We start from the raw sequence: 14,276 nt of genomic DNA on the forward strand, positions 1-14,276 counted from the left end.
CATGTTTAAGTGAGCAACAGTGTTTTCATCCCTGGTCAGGAGGGCCTGGCTTCCCCAAGGGCAAGGACAGCGCTTTGTGGTCCTTCATACTCCCCAGAGGGCCTCGGAAAGTGCTGGACTCACAGATACACCAAATGAATACTTGTTTAGTTCAATTTATTTAAACTGAAGAGAGAAATGACAGGCAACCCCCACCCCCGCCCCCTGTCCCCTGCCCCGGGCTGCAAGGCTGCAGAGAACATTGAGAAGATGAAAAGGAAGTCGGATCAGGGTTGGGGGAGCCTCTACAAAGGATGAAGTTGGGCAAAAAGAACGAAATTTTTTTCTTAAACTTCATAAAGGCCCTTATGTAAGTTACTTATAAATTTTTAAGCTGTAAAATTAATACATTTTATGGAAGGCGAGCCTGCAGTACTTTTTAAAATACACGGCAGCCTCAGAGGAGTTTTATTCAAAAGAATGACACGCCATGAATGCGGTAGTTAAAACATGTGGGCAGCTGGGAAAGAATTAGAATGTTGAGAAAAATCACAAGGGAGGCATATGCTGGTTATTCTGGGACCGCCTCCTAATGTAGAAGGAGCAAAATTATTAAAAATGCTGGTCTGTTGGGATGAGCTCTGCATTTTAGCATCTAGGAGGGATCTGGTTAAAGGATCTGGGACAATGTTATGGCAGCTCATCATGGTGAAGTGAAATTCATCACTGAAAGATTGGTTATCTCCAAGTGACTTTCTTTTCCATGGCCCAGTGTTTAATTCCTCGCTCTATTTCATTTCAGATACACGTTCTTCTACAGTGGCATCGTGAGCGATGTCCATGTGACCGAGCGTCCCGCCAGGGTGGGCATTCTGCTGGACTACAACAACCAGAGGCTTCTCTTCATTAATGCTGAAAGTGGACAGTTGCTCTTCATCATTAGGCACAGGTTCAATGAGGGCGTTCACCCCGCCTTTGCCCTGGAGAAACCCGGAAAATGTACTTTGCACCTGGGGATTGAGCCCCCAGATTCCACAAGGCACAAGTGATCATGGGCTTTCAGAGTTTGCCAGAGCAATCAATCACATTTTGGGGGTATGTGGTTCTTGCCCTTGGGTGCTATGTATTATTCAAAATGTCTCCCACACACTTGCACTAATGCTTGCTGCACGCATAGCGCTCAGCACGTGAACAAAACCACCAGGGAAACCTTGACTTTCTAGGTAGCGTGTGAGTAAAGAGGACGGAGAAAACAGCCTCCGCCCTTTGCTTTCTGGATGTTTGAGTGCTTCCCTAAATTGAAAGGATTTATACCTGACTTGGGAACCAAAGCGGAGAAGTGGTCTTCCGCTTGTTGTAGTGGCAAAAGACATCCTCGGATGGTCAGGTCTGAACAGGCGAAGGTTGTGCTAGTTCTATATTTCTGACAAGAATCAAAGGTTTTTACCCTGAAAGAGAGGTCACCTCACTCCACTACAGGACGATGTTTTCTAATCACTAGAGAAGGCATTTTAACTGTTCTAAGTTGATAACAAACTCTTTTGTAATAATATGTACTGTAGAACACAGGTCTTTTTCTCCCCTGAAATTTTAAATGTAGACAAGTGCTAGGTGTTAGAAATGTCCATTTTGTTAAATAAATGCTTACAGTCTGTAAAATAAAACATGTTATATGAACTTATTATATGTAACTTCTGAGCCTGGTGTCTCTGGACTGGGGCACACTGTAGAGTGAATGACCCTTCTACTTGAGTGGCCTGAGCTCCAACTAATTTTCACAGAAGATTTTTATATGCATCTTTTTAAAAATCCAAACACTTTTATCCCATAGTTACAGTCAACTATAGGAAGCTGGGAATCTCTTTTTGCCAAAAGGAAATGGTTGGTCATTTTTAGATACTATACTGAAATCTCTCGAAATCTTCCTAAAATATGCGTGCAAAGTTGATAATCTAGAAGGCATTTTGAGATGATTGCTCTTGTTTTCTAGATTATAAATACTTTGATCTTAAATATAGATTTTTTTGGCATTATGAATTCATTTATTTCTTTTCATGAATTGAGAAATATTATCTTACTTTTGAGATCCATTCTGAGATTAAGAGTCTCTTATGGGTTGTCTCCCTTTCTGGTTTCTTCCCATTTCATTTTTTCCTCTATTCCCCCATGATTCTCTGCCTTATTGTCCAAATTCCACATATCAGCTAGATCACATGATAATTATCTTTCTCTGACTAACTTGTTTTGCCTAGCACAATACCCTTTAGTTCTATCCCCGTCGTTGCAAATGGCAAGATTTCATTTTTTGATGGCTGCATAATATTCCGTTGTATATATATATGCCACCTCTTTATCCATTCACCTGCTAATGCACATCTAGATTCTTTCCACAGTTTGGCTATTGTGGACATTGCTGTTATAAACATTTGGGTGCACGTGCCTTTTCAGGTCACTACATTTGTATCTTTAGGGTAAATATCCAGTAGTGCAATTTCTGGGTCATAGGGTAGCTCTATTTTCAACTTTTTGAGGAACCTCCATGCTGTTTTCCAGAGTGGTTGCGCCAGCTTGCATTCCCACCAATGGTGTAGGAGGGTTCCCCTTTCTCCACATCCTCACCAACATCTGTCATTTCCTGACTTGTTAATTTTAGCCATTCTGACTGGTGTGAGGTGGTATCTCACTGTGGTTTTGATTTGTATTTCCCTGATGCTGGGTGATGTGGAGTATTTTTTCATGGGTCTGTTTGGCCATTTGTACATCTTCTTTTCAGAAATGTCTGCTCATGTCTACAGTCCATTTCTTGATTTGTTCTCTGGGTGTTGAGTTTGGTAAATTCTTTATAGATTTTGGATACTAGCCCTTTATCTGATATGTCATTTGCAAATATCTTCTCCCATTCCATCAGTTGTCATTTGGTTTTGTTGACTCTCTCCTTTGCTGTGCAAAAGCTTTTAATTTGGTGATTGAGATCTGTTCTAACATCTATTGATTAACAGCTGGAAAACCCAAACCAGGTCTGTAGCTGCTTTGGTAGAGTCCTTTCAGAGCCATGACAATGCTGCTTTAAAATGAGAGGAGTTCCTGGGAAGGTAGATACTTAGTGAAATAGGGGGAACAATTTACTTTGTTGAGAATGTTATCTTCACTTTTGTCAAATCTTAAAAGTGTTGCCATCAGGTTCTGAGTTGTCAGCAACCCATGGTCATTATTACTTTCTCAGTGAGAATGTCATGTAATTAAAAACAGGAAGAGTAGTAGCAACGACATGAATTTTAGAATTTGTCTCAGTTTGGGTTTCTTCAAAAGTAGACATGGAGATAGAGATTTAGTGTTGGTTGTTTATACAGGAAGTAATTCCAAGAAGCACACTGGAGGAAGTGGGGAAAGTAAGACAAGAAGGGGGAAGAACCAATGAAGGACATATTTTATGAGTGGGTTAACTATGGGCAACTGGGGCTCACTAGTACAGGAGGCTCTCCAGAAGCCACTCAGAATGTGCCAAAGGCTGACATTTAACCACTCTGTCCAAACCCTGTTGGTTGAGGGTTGTCCCAGGGGACATTAAATTCCCATCCCCCACTTTTCCAGGTTGTGTTCCTTGCAAATGCCTAAGGTCATCAGAAGGTCTTCAGACAAAGGAAATACGAAAGAAAGACATCCGACCCAGAGATGTCAGTGGACAGTTGCCCAATGTACCTGCTGGTGCACTCAAGTGAGCTGGGGGTAAGTTGGGGGTAAATGGGACAGGGCACCAGCAGCCTCTGCCATCAAGTTGGAAGCCACCCTGGTATTAAGGGGAAAGTCACAATAATGGGAAGAGCTAAGTTTGAATTAGAACTAAGTTAGACTTAGTACTAAGTTTGAAAGGATCTGGATTCAGCTTCTAGGTGTTAACTTTGGGCAACTCAGATTTTTTAGCTGTAGCTTTCTCTTGAGACAACTGCAAACATCAGATTAAGTAGGCATGTGAAATGTCACAGCACTCTTTAGTGTACAAAACATCCAGACAAGGGACTCCAGAGATCCTCTCAGGCTGGTACATTGAGTGGTCCTCCTATCTCGGCGTCCTTGGCAAGTTCATGGTGGAAAATAGGACTTTGGGGTCAGGAGAGCCATGTTTCAGCTGCCTTTATCCGTTGACTGATAGATTTCTTCACTGGTTTCTAGGGAATGATTCCCGTGGAGACAAGCAAAATGAAGTTAATGCTTTTTCCTTACATCCTCAAGCAATTCTTTCCTTCTGAGTCCATTTTTCCTTCTTCTTGTCTTTCCTTCTCACATAACACAAACCCTTAGAGGGAGGAAAGGAAGTCAGCAAATTTTGTCAAAATTGCTTCTCTGGAAATCTGTCACCGGTGCTTATTAGTTTAACAAAATGTATAGCACATACATGATCTCTTCATCTTCATCAGAATCTTGCGCAGTAAAAACCATTGCCATCTTAGAGATGAGGAAACCAGGCTCAGAGCAGGTAAGTAACTAGTTCACACTCCCAGCCAGCAGGTGGCAGAGTGTGGATTTAGCTACAGCCCAAATCCTCAGCCAGGAGAATAAAATGAGGTTTCATTTTTGTATCACAGATTAGTTTTTCCATATATTTGTGATGTGTGAAAATTACACGTGGGTGTATATACATACATACTCTCTCCCCTACACATGTACATAAACATATGCATGCATACATTCATACACACCAATTTTCTTTCCTCATGAACTGACTTCCTTCTCAAACATCTGTGTTGTCGTTGATACTATTTTGGGTTTACCTTTGATTCTTTCTTCAGGACCAGTGACCTTAATTGGGATTCAAAAAAGTCAATAACTTTTGGTTTGCGAAGAAAAGACTTTAGTACATGAAACCGCAGTGCTTTCTCTGAGAGGTATAGGGTCAAAATAAAGGAGTTTGTGGGGAAAAAAAGAAGAAATGAAGATTAATACTGTGGTCCTTCTTTGTTTTCATACCCCACCTGGGAGCCCTGGACAGGTAGGTTCTCTGTCAGAGGTAGAAGGATTTTTCTATGGAAGCAAACCAGAATGTGTTCCTGCTGTTTTTCTGGAGACATTTCCCTAAAATCCAACAGAGTTGAAGTGTCATACTTCACATCCACTTACAAAGTTGTGTGCTTTGAGCACCAAACACTAATACTCTCCCATCAGGAGCATCCCTCAGGCCCCAGAGTGGCCTGTATTGGAAGTCATTCCTCATCTTTATTGTGTTAATTACCCACCAATTATCTCAAGTGTTCAATTGCAGAAAGAACTCACAGGACTCCAACAGGTGCTAAATATCACCAGAGAACTTCATCACTGGCCAAGGATCTAGTACAAATACGATTGCCCAGAGGAAGGTTAGGCATTGAAGGGGTCCTGGTATCTCAAGTGCAGCCTTGTCTGAGCTCCCACTGTAGGGTTGCAAAGTATGTACTGCGTCTCTGGGCCTCAAACCACCACCAGCGTGCAAGGGAGGCATTGTGATACCAGAACCCTGGGTTTTGTTTCTGGTGCTATTGGGGTAGTGCTCTGGTCACACACGCATTTTCTAGCTATGCAACCAGCCCTAACCTTTGCAACTCACCTCCCTGACTCCTGTGGGCTCCACTCAAATCATGCAAATCGTAAATCCAATGATGATTCCTAAATGATACTGACAGACTGATAATTCTGCACCAAAACAACTGGTAGGTCCATGGGTACACAATGTCCCTTATTTTTACTAAATAGATTCCATGACAGTGTCAAGGGTCCGTAGCTCTGTGGATATGCATGTGATCAATTAAGACTAGCAGAAATGAGCCCATGCTAGGCATTTACTGTCCTGTGTTCTGAGCTAAGCTGTTGGAGAGTATTCAAGAGCAACAATAATAAGGGCTGAGAGCCTCTACCCCCAAGGCACTGCCATCCCCTTGTGTCCCTGATACAGTGACTGCTAGAGAGTGACCCCAGGGACATCTCTGAGCTGAATGAAGCTGACACTGATTTTCAGCCCCTTTCCCAATGCAGGAGGGAGCACATTTTCTGGGCTGTTTTCCAAGGAGGAGCTCAACACCTCTCATTTAGTAATTCATTTGATGCAAAGATTTCTGTGATTAAAGTCTGAGAAGTGGGTAACCATGAGATTCAAGTCTGAATTCTGTGATGCAGCATGACCCAAAAGTCCCTAAACCCTCCACTCTTTCTGGGTGCCTTTTCCTTTGCTATCCAACACTGATCTCATATGGACTGTGAGAAATTCTGTTTCCTGTCCCAGATTTCCAAGAATTTCTGTCAATGATTGCATTCTCCTGGTTGATGTCTCTGACCTTCTGAATTCTCCTCCATGACCTCTAGTGGCCTCCCCACTACTCCTTCATGCTTCCCTAGTCCCGTTTGGTCATCACCATCCCAAAGCATTGACACAGTGCCCCATCAATTCCCGAAGGCTGTGCTAACACAGTCTGACAGTGGTAATGCTTAACACAGCTTTTGCTCAGGAGTTGGGGTGAGTGGGGGAAATTTCTTCATAGATCATGAAACAAAATACAGCTGAATCTGTAGCATCCAACAGTGCTAGGAGCCCCTTCTGCTCTCTTCTCTAGCTCGGTCTTCCAGTCATATTGAACAGATTAACCTCCCTATTCTGCTATATTCTTTAAGTTTCTAGGTTCTTCTCAAAATCACCCCCCCCCCAGGTCAGCTAGCAAAACTACAAAATTTCAAAATGCGAAAATCTCTTACCAATATAAACATCTTTCAGAATAGAATGAAAGCCAAATTTTTGCCCTCCTACCTCAGCCACTTCTATCCTGCCCATATTCTAGGCTTCTCTTTGCAGAACTAAAAGGTCTATTAAAGCAATTCTCTAAATCAAAAAACACTCCTTTCCCAAAGATGAATTTGGCCATTACCCCTTAGAGGGGTTATAGAATCCCTTTAGTATCTTTCCTTCAGTGGATTTCTATACAACTAGATGATGACTTAAAGTCCTTTCTCAGCCTAACTGAAGCTCCCAGAATTGTGCTGGACTGCCCCAACGCAGTGGAAGACGTTCCTGCATGCCAGGCACACCAGGAAGAATTGACACTCTTCAAGAGTCAACATGTTTTTTGAGGATTTTTTTAACTTCAGAGGCAGTGGGCAAAATAATGAGAACAGAGGAAAATGGGGAAGGAGAAGCATAATTCATTCATTCATTCAGTGGACACATACTTATTGAATACTTATTATGGCCTGAGCACCACTTGAGGCCCTAGGGAAATAACGGTCATCCAATCAGATTAAGTTCCTGTTTTTGAGAATCTTACATTCTAGTGGAGGAATATACAATAAACAGATACATAGTATGTCAGTGGGGAATGAGAACTGGGAGAAAAAAAAAATCAGAGAGAACAAAGAGTAATAGGGGTAGGGACTGCTATATATTTTAGGTCTGATGAGACTGTCTGTGATAAGGTGATACTTGAGTAAAGACCTAAGGGAAATGAGGGGCCAAGGGTATTCCACTGGAGGAATAACAAGTGTAAAGGTCCTGAGGCAGCAGCATGGGGTTGTTAGAGGGGCAGTAAGGCCAGGATGTCTGGAGTGGAATAAGCAAGGGGGAGAGAATGCTATGAATGAGTCAAGAGAGGAGCCAGGGACCAGTCCATAATGGCCCTAAAAGCCACGTAAGGACTTCTGGTTTTATTCTGGGTGAGTTTACAAGAAAGAACGGGTATGGAGAGTAGACACAATGGCAATCTCAAAGAACGGGCTTTTCATGTGCTTGGATATTATGTTTTTCAACATTAAACAGAATGAAGGCCCCCTGAGCTGGCGTTTGCCAGCTCTCAGCTCCTGCAGCGAAGGGCTTGGTGTATGCGGGAGAGAAAAAAAGGTGTTTTTTGTCTCCTTCTTAGCTCTGTCCAGGAAACCTATGGCCCTGTGCATTTCCTCTTCAGGGGAGCAGACCCCCACTGACTGGACTGTTAAATTGCCATGGCCAGCCAGGGGCCCCAGCATTTGGGTTTGCTGCTCTAAATACTTTCATCCTGCATCAGCTCTGGGCTTCCCTGAGAAATCCTTGTTGTGTGGGGGTAATTCAGTCCAAACGCTTACATTAATATTAAGGGGAAAAAAAGTTGCCTTAAGACAATTTCCCAGGCTATATTTTTTTTCTTCATTTGGCAAATACTCAATTCGATTTTTAGGCCCTCTTCCTCCTGCTTTTGACCCAAAAAATGTCATGCCTGGTAGGATGACTATGCAGATGATAGAACATTATCTATCACATAAAGATCTTATTAACTTAATAGAGGGAAAGGACACTTGGAAATTCTTATGTGACATCTCACTGTCTCCCCATGGATTGACTGCATGTGGGAAGAAGAGCACCTCCATTCAAGGATTTGTTGCCATTGATGAGAAAGAGTGGTTGGGAATACACATCCAGGAATCATGGAGATCTGGCCCCAGACGTGACTCTGCTCCCTCACAGCAAATTGGGCAAATTGTTCAGCTTCTTTCAAGCCCTCATTGTAAGACATTGTAAGACAGAATAACCTCATCATGAGGTTGCTCACACAGTCATTCAAGGACTAAGGTGCCAGGCACTGCTGTAGGTCTCAGGGATTGGGCAATGATCAAAACGAGCATGGCCACCCTCTGCAAGTTGACATTCTAGTGAGAGGAACGACACAGAGTAAAGGAGATAAATAAGCTAACTGCGTGGTATCAGAAAGTGATAAGTAGACAAGCCGTAAGAAACTCTTAACCATATGAAACAAACTGAGGTTTGCTGGAGGGGGAGGTAGGTGGAGGATGAGGTAACTGGGTGATGGACATTAAGGAGGACATGTGATGTGATGAGCACTGGGTGTTCTATAAGAATGATGACTCACTGACCTCTACCTCTGAAACCAATAATACATTGTATGTTAGTTCATTGAATTTAAATTAAAAAATAAATTAATTTAAAAGGTGTAAATGCTGTAAAGGAAAACGAAGGCAGGGAAGCGTTGTTGTGACATGTAAGCGACAGGATCTATGTAAAGCTCTTAAAATGCCTGGCATATAACCACAGCAAGAACTTGAGCTGTTACTAATCCCGCTGTAATGTGGGGACTCTTCCAGTGAAAGAGGTAACTGTACGCTCAGAACAGCACCACATCCTCCCACAGCGTGGCATGTAGTCATTCCATCTGTGACCATTGTATCTCCAATGAAAGTTCAAAATGTTTACTCATTGTGAACACCCAGGTAAAGTATTCAGAACTAAAGTTCAATTATCCTTAATGTCACCCCTCAGAAGCAATTTAACACTGGGGAGGTATCCTCCAAAGCTCTTCTCTTTTTCTTTGGACACACACACACACATTTTTAAAATGCAAATAAAATCATTGTTACATAACGCTTTCATTTGTGTCGTGAACATCTTCTGACATCAACAGACCTATTCACATCACCACTCTAATGCCCAATTGCAGTCCATTGGAAGGATGAATCTTTTTTTCTTTAAATAACATATAATGTTACACTGAAAAAATTAAATTAAATACCATATAATGTATTATTTTTTTCAGGGGTATAGGCCTGTGACTCATCAGTGTAACACAGTTCACAGCACTTACCACAGCACATACCCTCCCCAATGTCCATCACCCAAACACCCCATCCCTCCCACTCCTCTCCCCTCCAGCAGCCCTCAGTTTGTTTCCTGAGTTAAAGAATCTTTTACGGTTTGTCCCCTCTCTGGTTTGATCTTGTTTCACTTTTCTCTCCTTTCCCCTTGTTTCTCAAATTCCTCATATTAGTGAGATCATACGATAATTTTCTTTCTCCAATTGGCTTATTGTGCTTAGCATAATACCCTCTAGTTCTATCCACATCATCACAAATGGCAAGATTTTGGTTTTTATGGCTGCATAGTACTCCATTTTATGTATATACCACATCTTTATCTATTCATCTGTTGATGGACATCTAGGTTCTTTCCACAGTTTGGCTATTGTGGACATTGCTGCTATAAACACTGGGGTGCAGACACTCCTTTGGATCACTACGTTTGTATCTTTAGGGTAAATACCCAGTGGTGCAATTGCTGGGTCGTAGGGTAGGTCTATTTTTAACTTTTGAGGAACCTCCATACTGTTTGGAAAGATGAATCTTAAGCTAGTTTGTCATCCATAGATACTCATTTGGAAGTTAACTTCCAAATTTTCCTCTCTATAAAACCGCTTTGGTTTTAAAGGCACCAACTTCACTAATGGGCCTCGAGTTTTCCATGGAGGTATCATGGGAAAGAATGCATCATGTCTGTATTCACTATGAAATCTAATCACCTCTATAAACCCAGCTGGGAATACTGAATAGAAACCCCTTCATGGGGCAATCTTGGTGCCCAGTTTATTTTAGAGTCGATTCAATATAATCACATTTAACTATGTTCCATTTAGTTGTACTTTTTAACATCTGCCATGTCAGGACACCATGCTGATTCCTGCTGGAAACCAAGAAGAGTAAGATGCAGGAGGCCGAGATAGGAACACAGGTGTTGTGATCAGCACATAGGCCAGAACAGTCCTGGGACCCCAGGGTATGGAGAGAACATATCTCTTTGCTCTGATCAAGTAATAATAAATGTCAGCTGTATGTCACTAGTGTTGTGCACAAGCAAGTCTCCTGAGACAGACTCACCCCTGTGTGAGTTTTATCTCCTGCGCCCTTTTGAGTGTACTCAGTAGAAGGAAGTTTTAAATGAAATTTTAGGCAGAGGAACTTGGGAGGACTTAGGTGGGCTTTCTTAGAAGAAACATACAAACCAAGATCCACTGAGTAAAAGTTGGGCAGATTGAGGGGAATGGGGTCTGGGGCAGGAGGAGGAAAAAGAAGTGTATTGCAGGTACAGCGTAGAGGTGAGGAGATGAGAAATAGCCTGATTCCTCAGAGGGATTCAAAGATCAGTATAGTTGTGTGGGAAGGAAGGGGAGAGCCGTGCAGGGCTTTTGTAGTGGGAGGGATCTTCTCTGAATACCCCAGGTTTTAGCTGAAGGCCTCATACAAAGTGGGCAGTAAGTAAATATCACTGAGAATAAAGTCTGAAAATCATATGAGTTTTTTTCCCCCTTAAGAGAACTTCCCTTCTCATAATTCAGAACAACAATTTATCAACTTCCCACTTCTCTTCATTGGAAAAGTTGAGGGCTATCTCCAAATGGGTCTTGGATTGTAAGGCAGAGGGAGAAAAACATTTGCATCCTGGGAGCAGATTCCTCTGATGGAGTTTGTTGGTAAGTTTCCTCAGGTACTGATGACTGAAGGCGAGTGAAGAACTGAAGCCCCAGGGTCAAGAATTATCATGCAGACAGGGTGAATATACTTGATACTTTCAAAGCACAGCCATTTCAAGGTGGTTCTCTTAAGAAAACTGGTGATCAATAGTATCTTTCAGGAAATCAACTCCTGAAATTATCATTTGTGCTGCTTTTTACTTTTGTCTTCTTTCAGTGAATTAAACCATAACCAAGCTTCTTTCTTGATTTGCATTTCTCCTTAATTATTCTGAGCTAAGTTCTACCCTGCAGAGCTCCAGAAAATGGATAAAATATGCATCTGAGTGTTGAACAGCAGCGGCAGACACCTACACACCAAACCCTGGCTGTGTGGGATGCTGCCATTTTCCCCAAGTCATTTCAGGTCAGAAACACCTCTGCTCCCAAAGAATAGCTTTTAGGGGCCCCCACACAAGGTCTTTGTATGCACCGTATAATATGGCAATCAAGGAGCAATATATTGTTCTGCCTCCTCCCAAGAATAAGTGCGGGGCTACTTTTCTGCCCCTATGGGCATAACAGGGATTCTGCAATTATTCAGCCTCACAGGAAACCCTGTGAATTACCTTTAGAGGGCCTGAAGTCAAAATCAGAACATGATTTTACTTTATTCGCATCCAATTTGGCAAGCTTTCTTTTGAAAAAAACATTAATATATATGATTATGGAACTTTTGGAAACTGTAGAAAATTATGATGACAGAAAAAAAGTATCTGCATTCAAGCAGACTTGGACTCCCATGGTATGTTCTCTGGCTTCAGGCCTCTTGCCTTCTGCCTTTCCCTGATGCAAATATAATGCATAGAAGTGCCACAGGAAACTTGCAACCTTGAGGATAAAATTCACGCACTAAACATCCGGGAGCCTGGATTCTTTCTCAATGCCACGGATGAGAAACCATTCTGGCTCTCTACTGCTTACCTCTGAACCTTTTGTTGCTTGAGTTAAATAAACCTCAATCCTTTTAAATCATTAAAATAGCTTTCTTTTGAGGCATCACGTGCATTCAGAAAAGTGCATCACAAGTTTATAGCATGATGAATTTTTTTCAAAGTTGACATATGTATAGACAGGTCATATGTGTATATCAAGAAAAAGAACATTATCATAAGCGACTCCCTGTTACTCCCACTTCTTCAAGGAACCTGTATCTGAAAGGAACCACAGATTAGTTTTTCCTGGTTTGGAAATGTATGCAAATGGAATCACACAGTATGTGTTGTCTCTGTTTCTGGCTTCTTCTGCTTAACATTATATTTGTGAGATTTATCCATACGCAACTTCAGTAGACACTGCCAAAGTGTTTCTGAAGTATAAAGTTACTTCTGGAGTAAAAAGTTCTGATTCATACTGCAGCCAGCATTCCATGAGGAGTTCCAGTTGCTTCAAAGTCTTGCCGTCACTTGGTATTGTCTATTTCAGTTTCGCCATTCTGATGGGCACCTACTCTTACCACATTGTGGTTTACGTTTGCATTTCCCTGATGGTTTTAGAAGTTGAACACCTTCATATATATTTATTGGCCATTTGGGTATCTTTTCTTTTTTTTAACTTTCTGTTCCAATCTTCTGCTCATTTTTCTACTGTATTGTCTCTTTTTTTCTTTTTGTAGGATTTCAAAAATATATATTCAGAATATATATTCTGAATATGAGGTTTTATATTCATATATTCTGAATATATATTCTGAATATGAGGTTTTTGTTGGATATATATTTTGCAAGCATCCTTTCTCCACTCTGTCACTTAATTTTTCAACCTTTTAATGATATTTTTTGATAAACAGAAGTTCATTTTAGCAGAATTATTTTTTTTTTTCTTTATAGTTAGTTTTTATGTTCAATTTAAGGAAGCTTTGCCTACTCTATGGTCATGGAGATAATTTAATGTTTCTTTTTAAATGTTTTATTGTTTTATTTTAACTTTCATAGTTAGGTTTTATATATATCTGTGCTCAGATCTACATACATAGAATTGATATATATAAAACATATATAATTAGTTTATTGTGTATAGTATGAGGTAGAGTTCAAAATGTTGGCTTTTTCTCATAAAAAAAATTGATTCAGCCCCAATTATTAAAGATCACCCCAGGGCACATGGGTGGTGCAGTTGGTTGAGCCTCTGACTTTTGGTTCTGGCTCAATGTCCTGGTGTCGAGATCTCAGGATCATGATATGTAACCCCTAGATGGGCTCTGCACTTAGTGTGAAGTCTGCTTCAGATTCTCTCTCCCTCTCCTTTTTCCCCTCCCCACCATGTGCTCTCTCTCAATCTCCCTCTAAAATAAATAAATAAATCTTTTTAAAAAAATCACCCCTTCCCTAATGAACTGCAGTGTGACCTTTGATACAATGTTTAAGCCATCTCATATTGGCTTTTGTTGTTACTAGCAGCCAGAGAATCACATGTGGTATGTGTATATGTGTATAACTGTGTATACCTGTGAACTTTCCTTCATATCCTTAGTTATTAAAATTATAGTTTTTAATGTGTGTTAAATGGTCCCTGTTATTGATGTACCATCTACTACTTAACCAATACTCTGAAGCTGGACATTTGTTTCCAACTTTAGGTTATTATAAATGATTCTAAAATGAATGTCTTTGATCATAAATATTTGCACATATATTTCTTTATTTTCTTTAAGTGAGCTCCTAGAAATAGAACTATGGGTAAAAATGTACAAATTTTTCAAGGCTTTAAACACAGCCTGAAGAAACATGCAGAGAGTGGGCTTTTAAAGCCCCATGATTCTGCAGTTCAGAAGCTAATAATAACACTGTTAAAATATATTTATTTAACATTTTTTTCTAATAAACTTCATTGATTTTTAAAAACTATTTACTTTCCTAATGACAGCAGAACTCAGGAGATTGAAACTTGACATGAATGTGAGATTGGCTATCTGGGGATACATTTAAAAATTTCAATAAAAAAGCCTGCCTATTTATTTCTTGGACTTGAAACCAGAAAAGCAAGCAATGGGGGCAGGTACTTCTTATATTCAAC

The 14,276-nt window shown here is 40.8% G+C and overlaps 1 protein-coding gene across 1 annotated transcript in view; it reads left to right on the top strand.

Moving 5' to 3' along the window:
• The window catches only part of CMYA5 (cardiomyopathy associated 5), an 88,865-nt gene extending 87,205 nt beyond the window's left edge, over positions 1-1,660 (top strand). Inside the window, exon 14 of the mRNA XM_059416655.1 lies at positions 782-1,660. Within this exon, the coding sequence (XP_059272638.1) occupies positions 782-1,028 (247 nt within the window). The 3' untranslated portion in view covers positions 1,029-1,660. The remainder of the gene's footprint in view (positions 1-781) is intronic.
• Positions 1,661-14,276: the final 12,616 nt, after the last annotated feature.

This window comes from Mustela nigripes, chromosome 12, assembly GCF_022355385.1.
Source record: "Mustela nigripes isolate SB6536 chromosome 12, MUSNIG.SB6536, whole genome shotgun sequence".
Classification (NCBI taxonomy): domain Eukaryota; kingdom Metazoa; phylum Chordata; class Mammalia; order Carnivora; family Mustelidae; genus Mustela; species Mustela nigripes.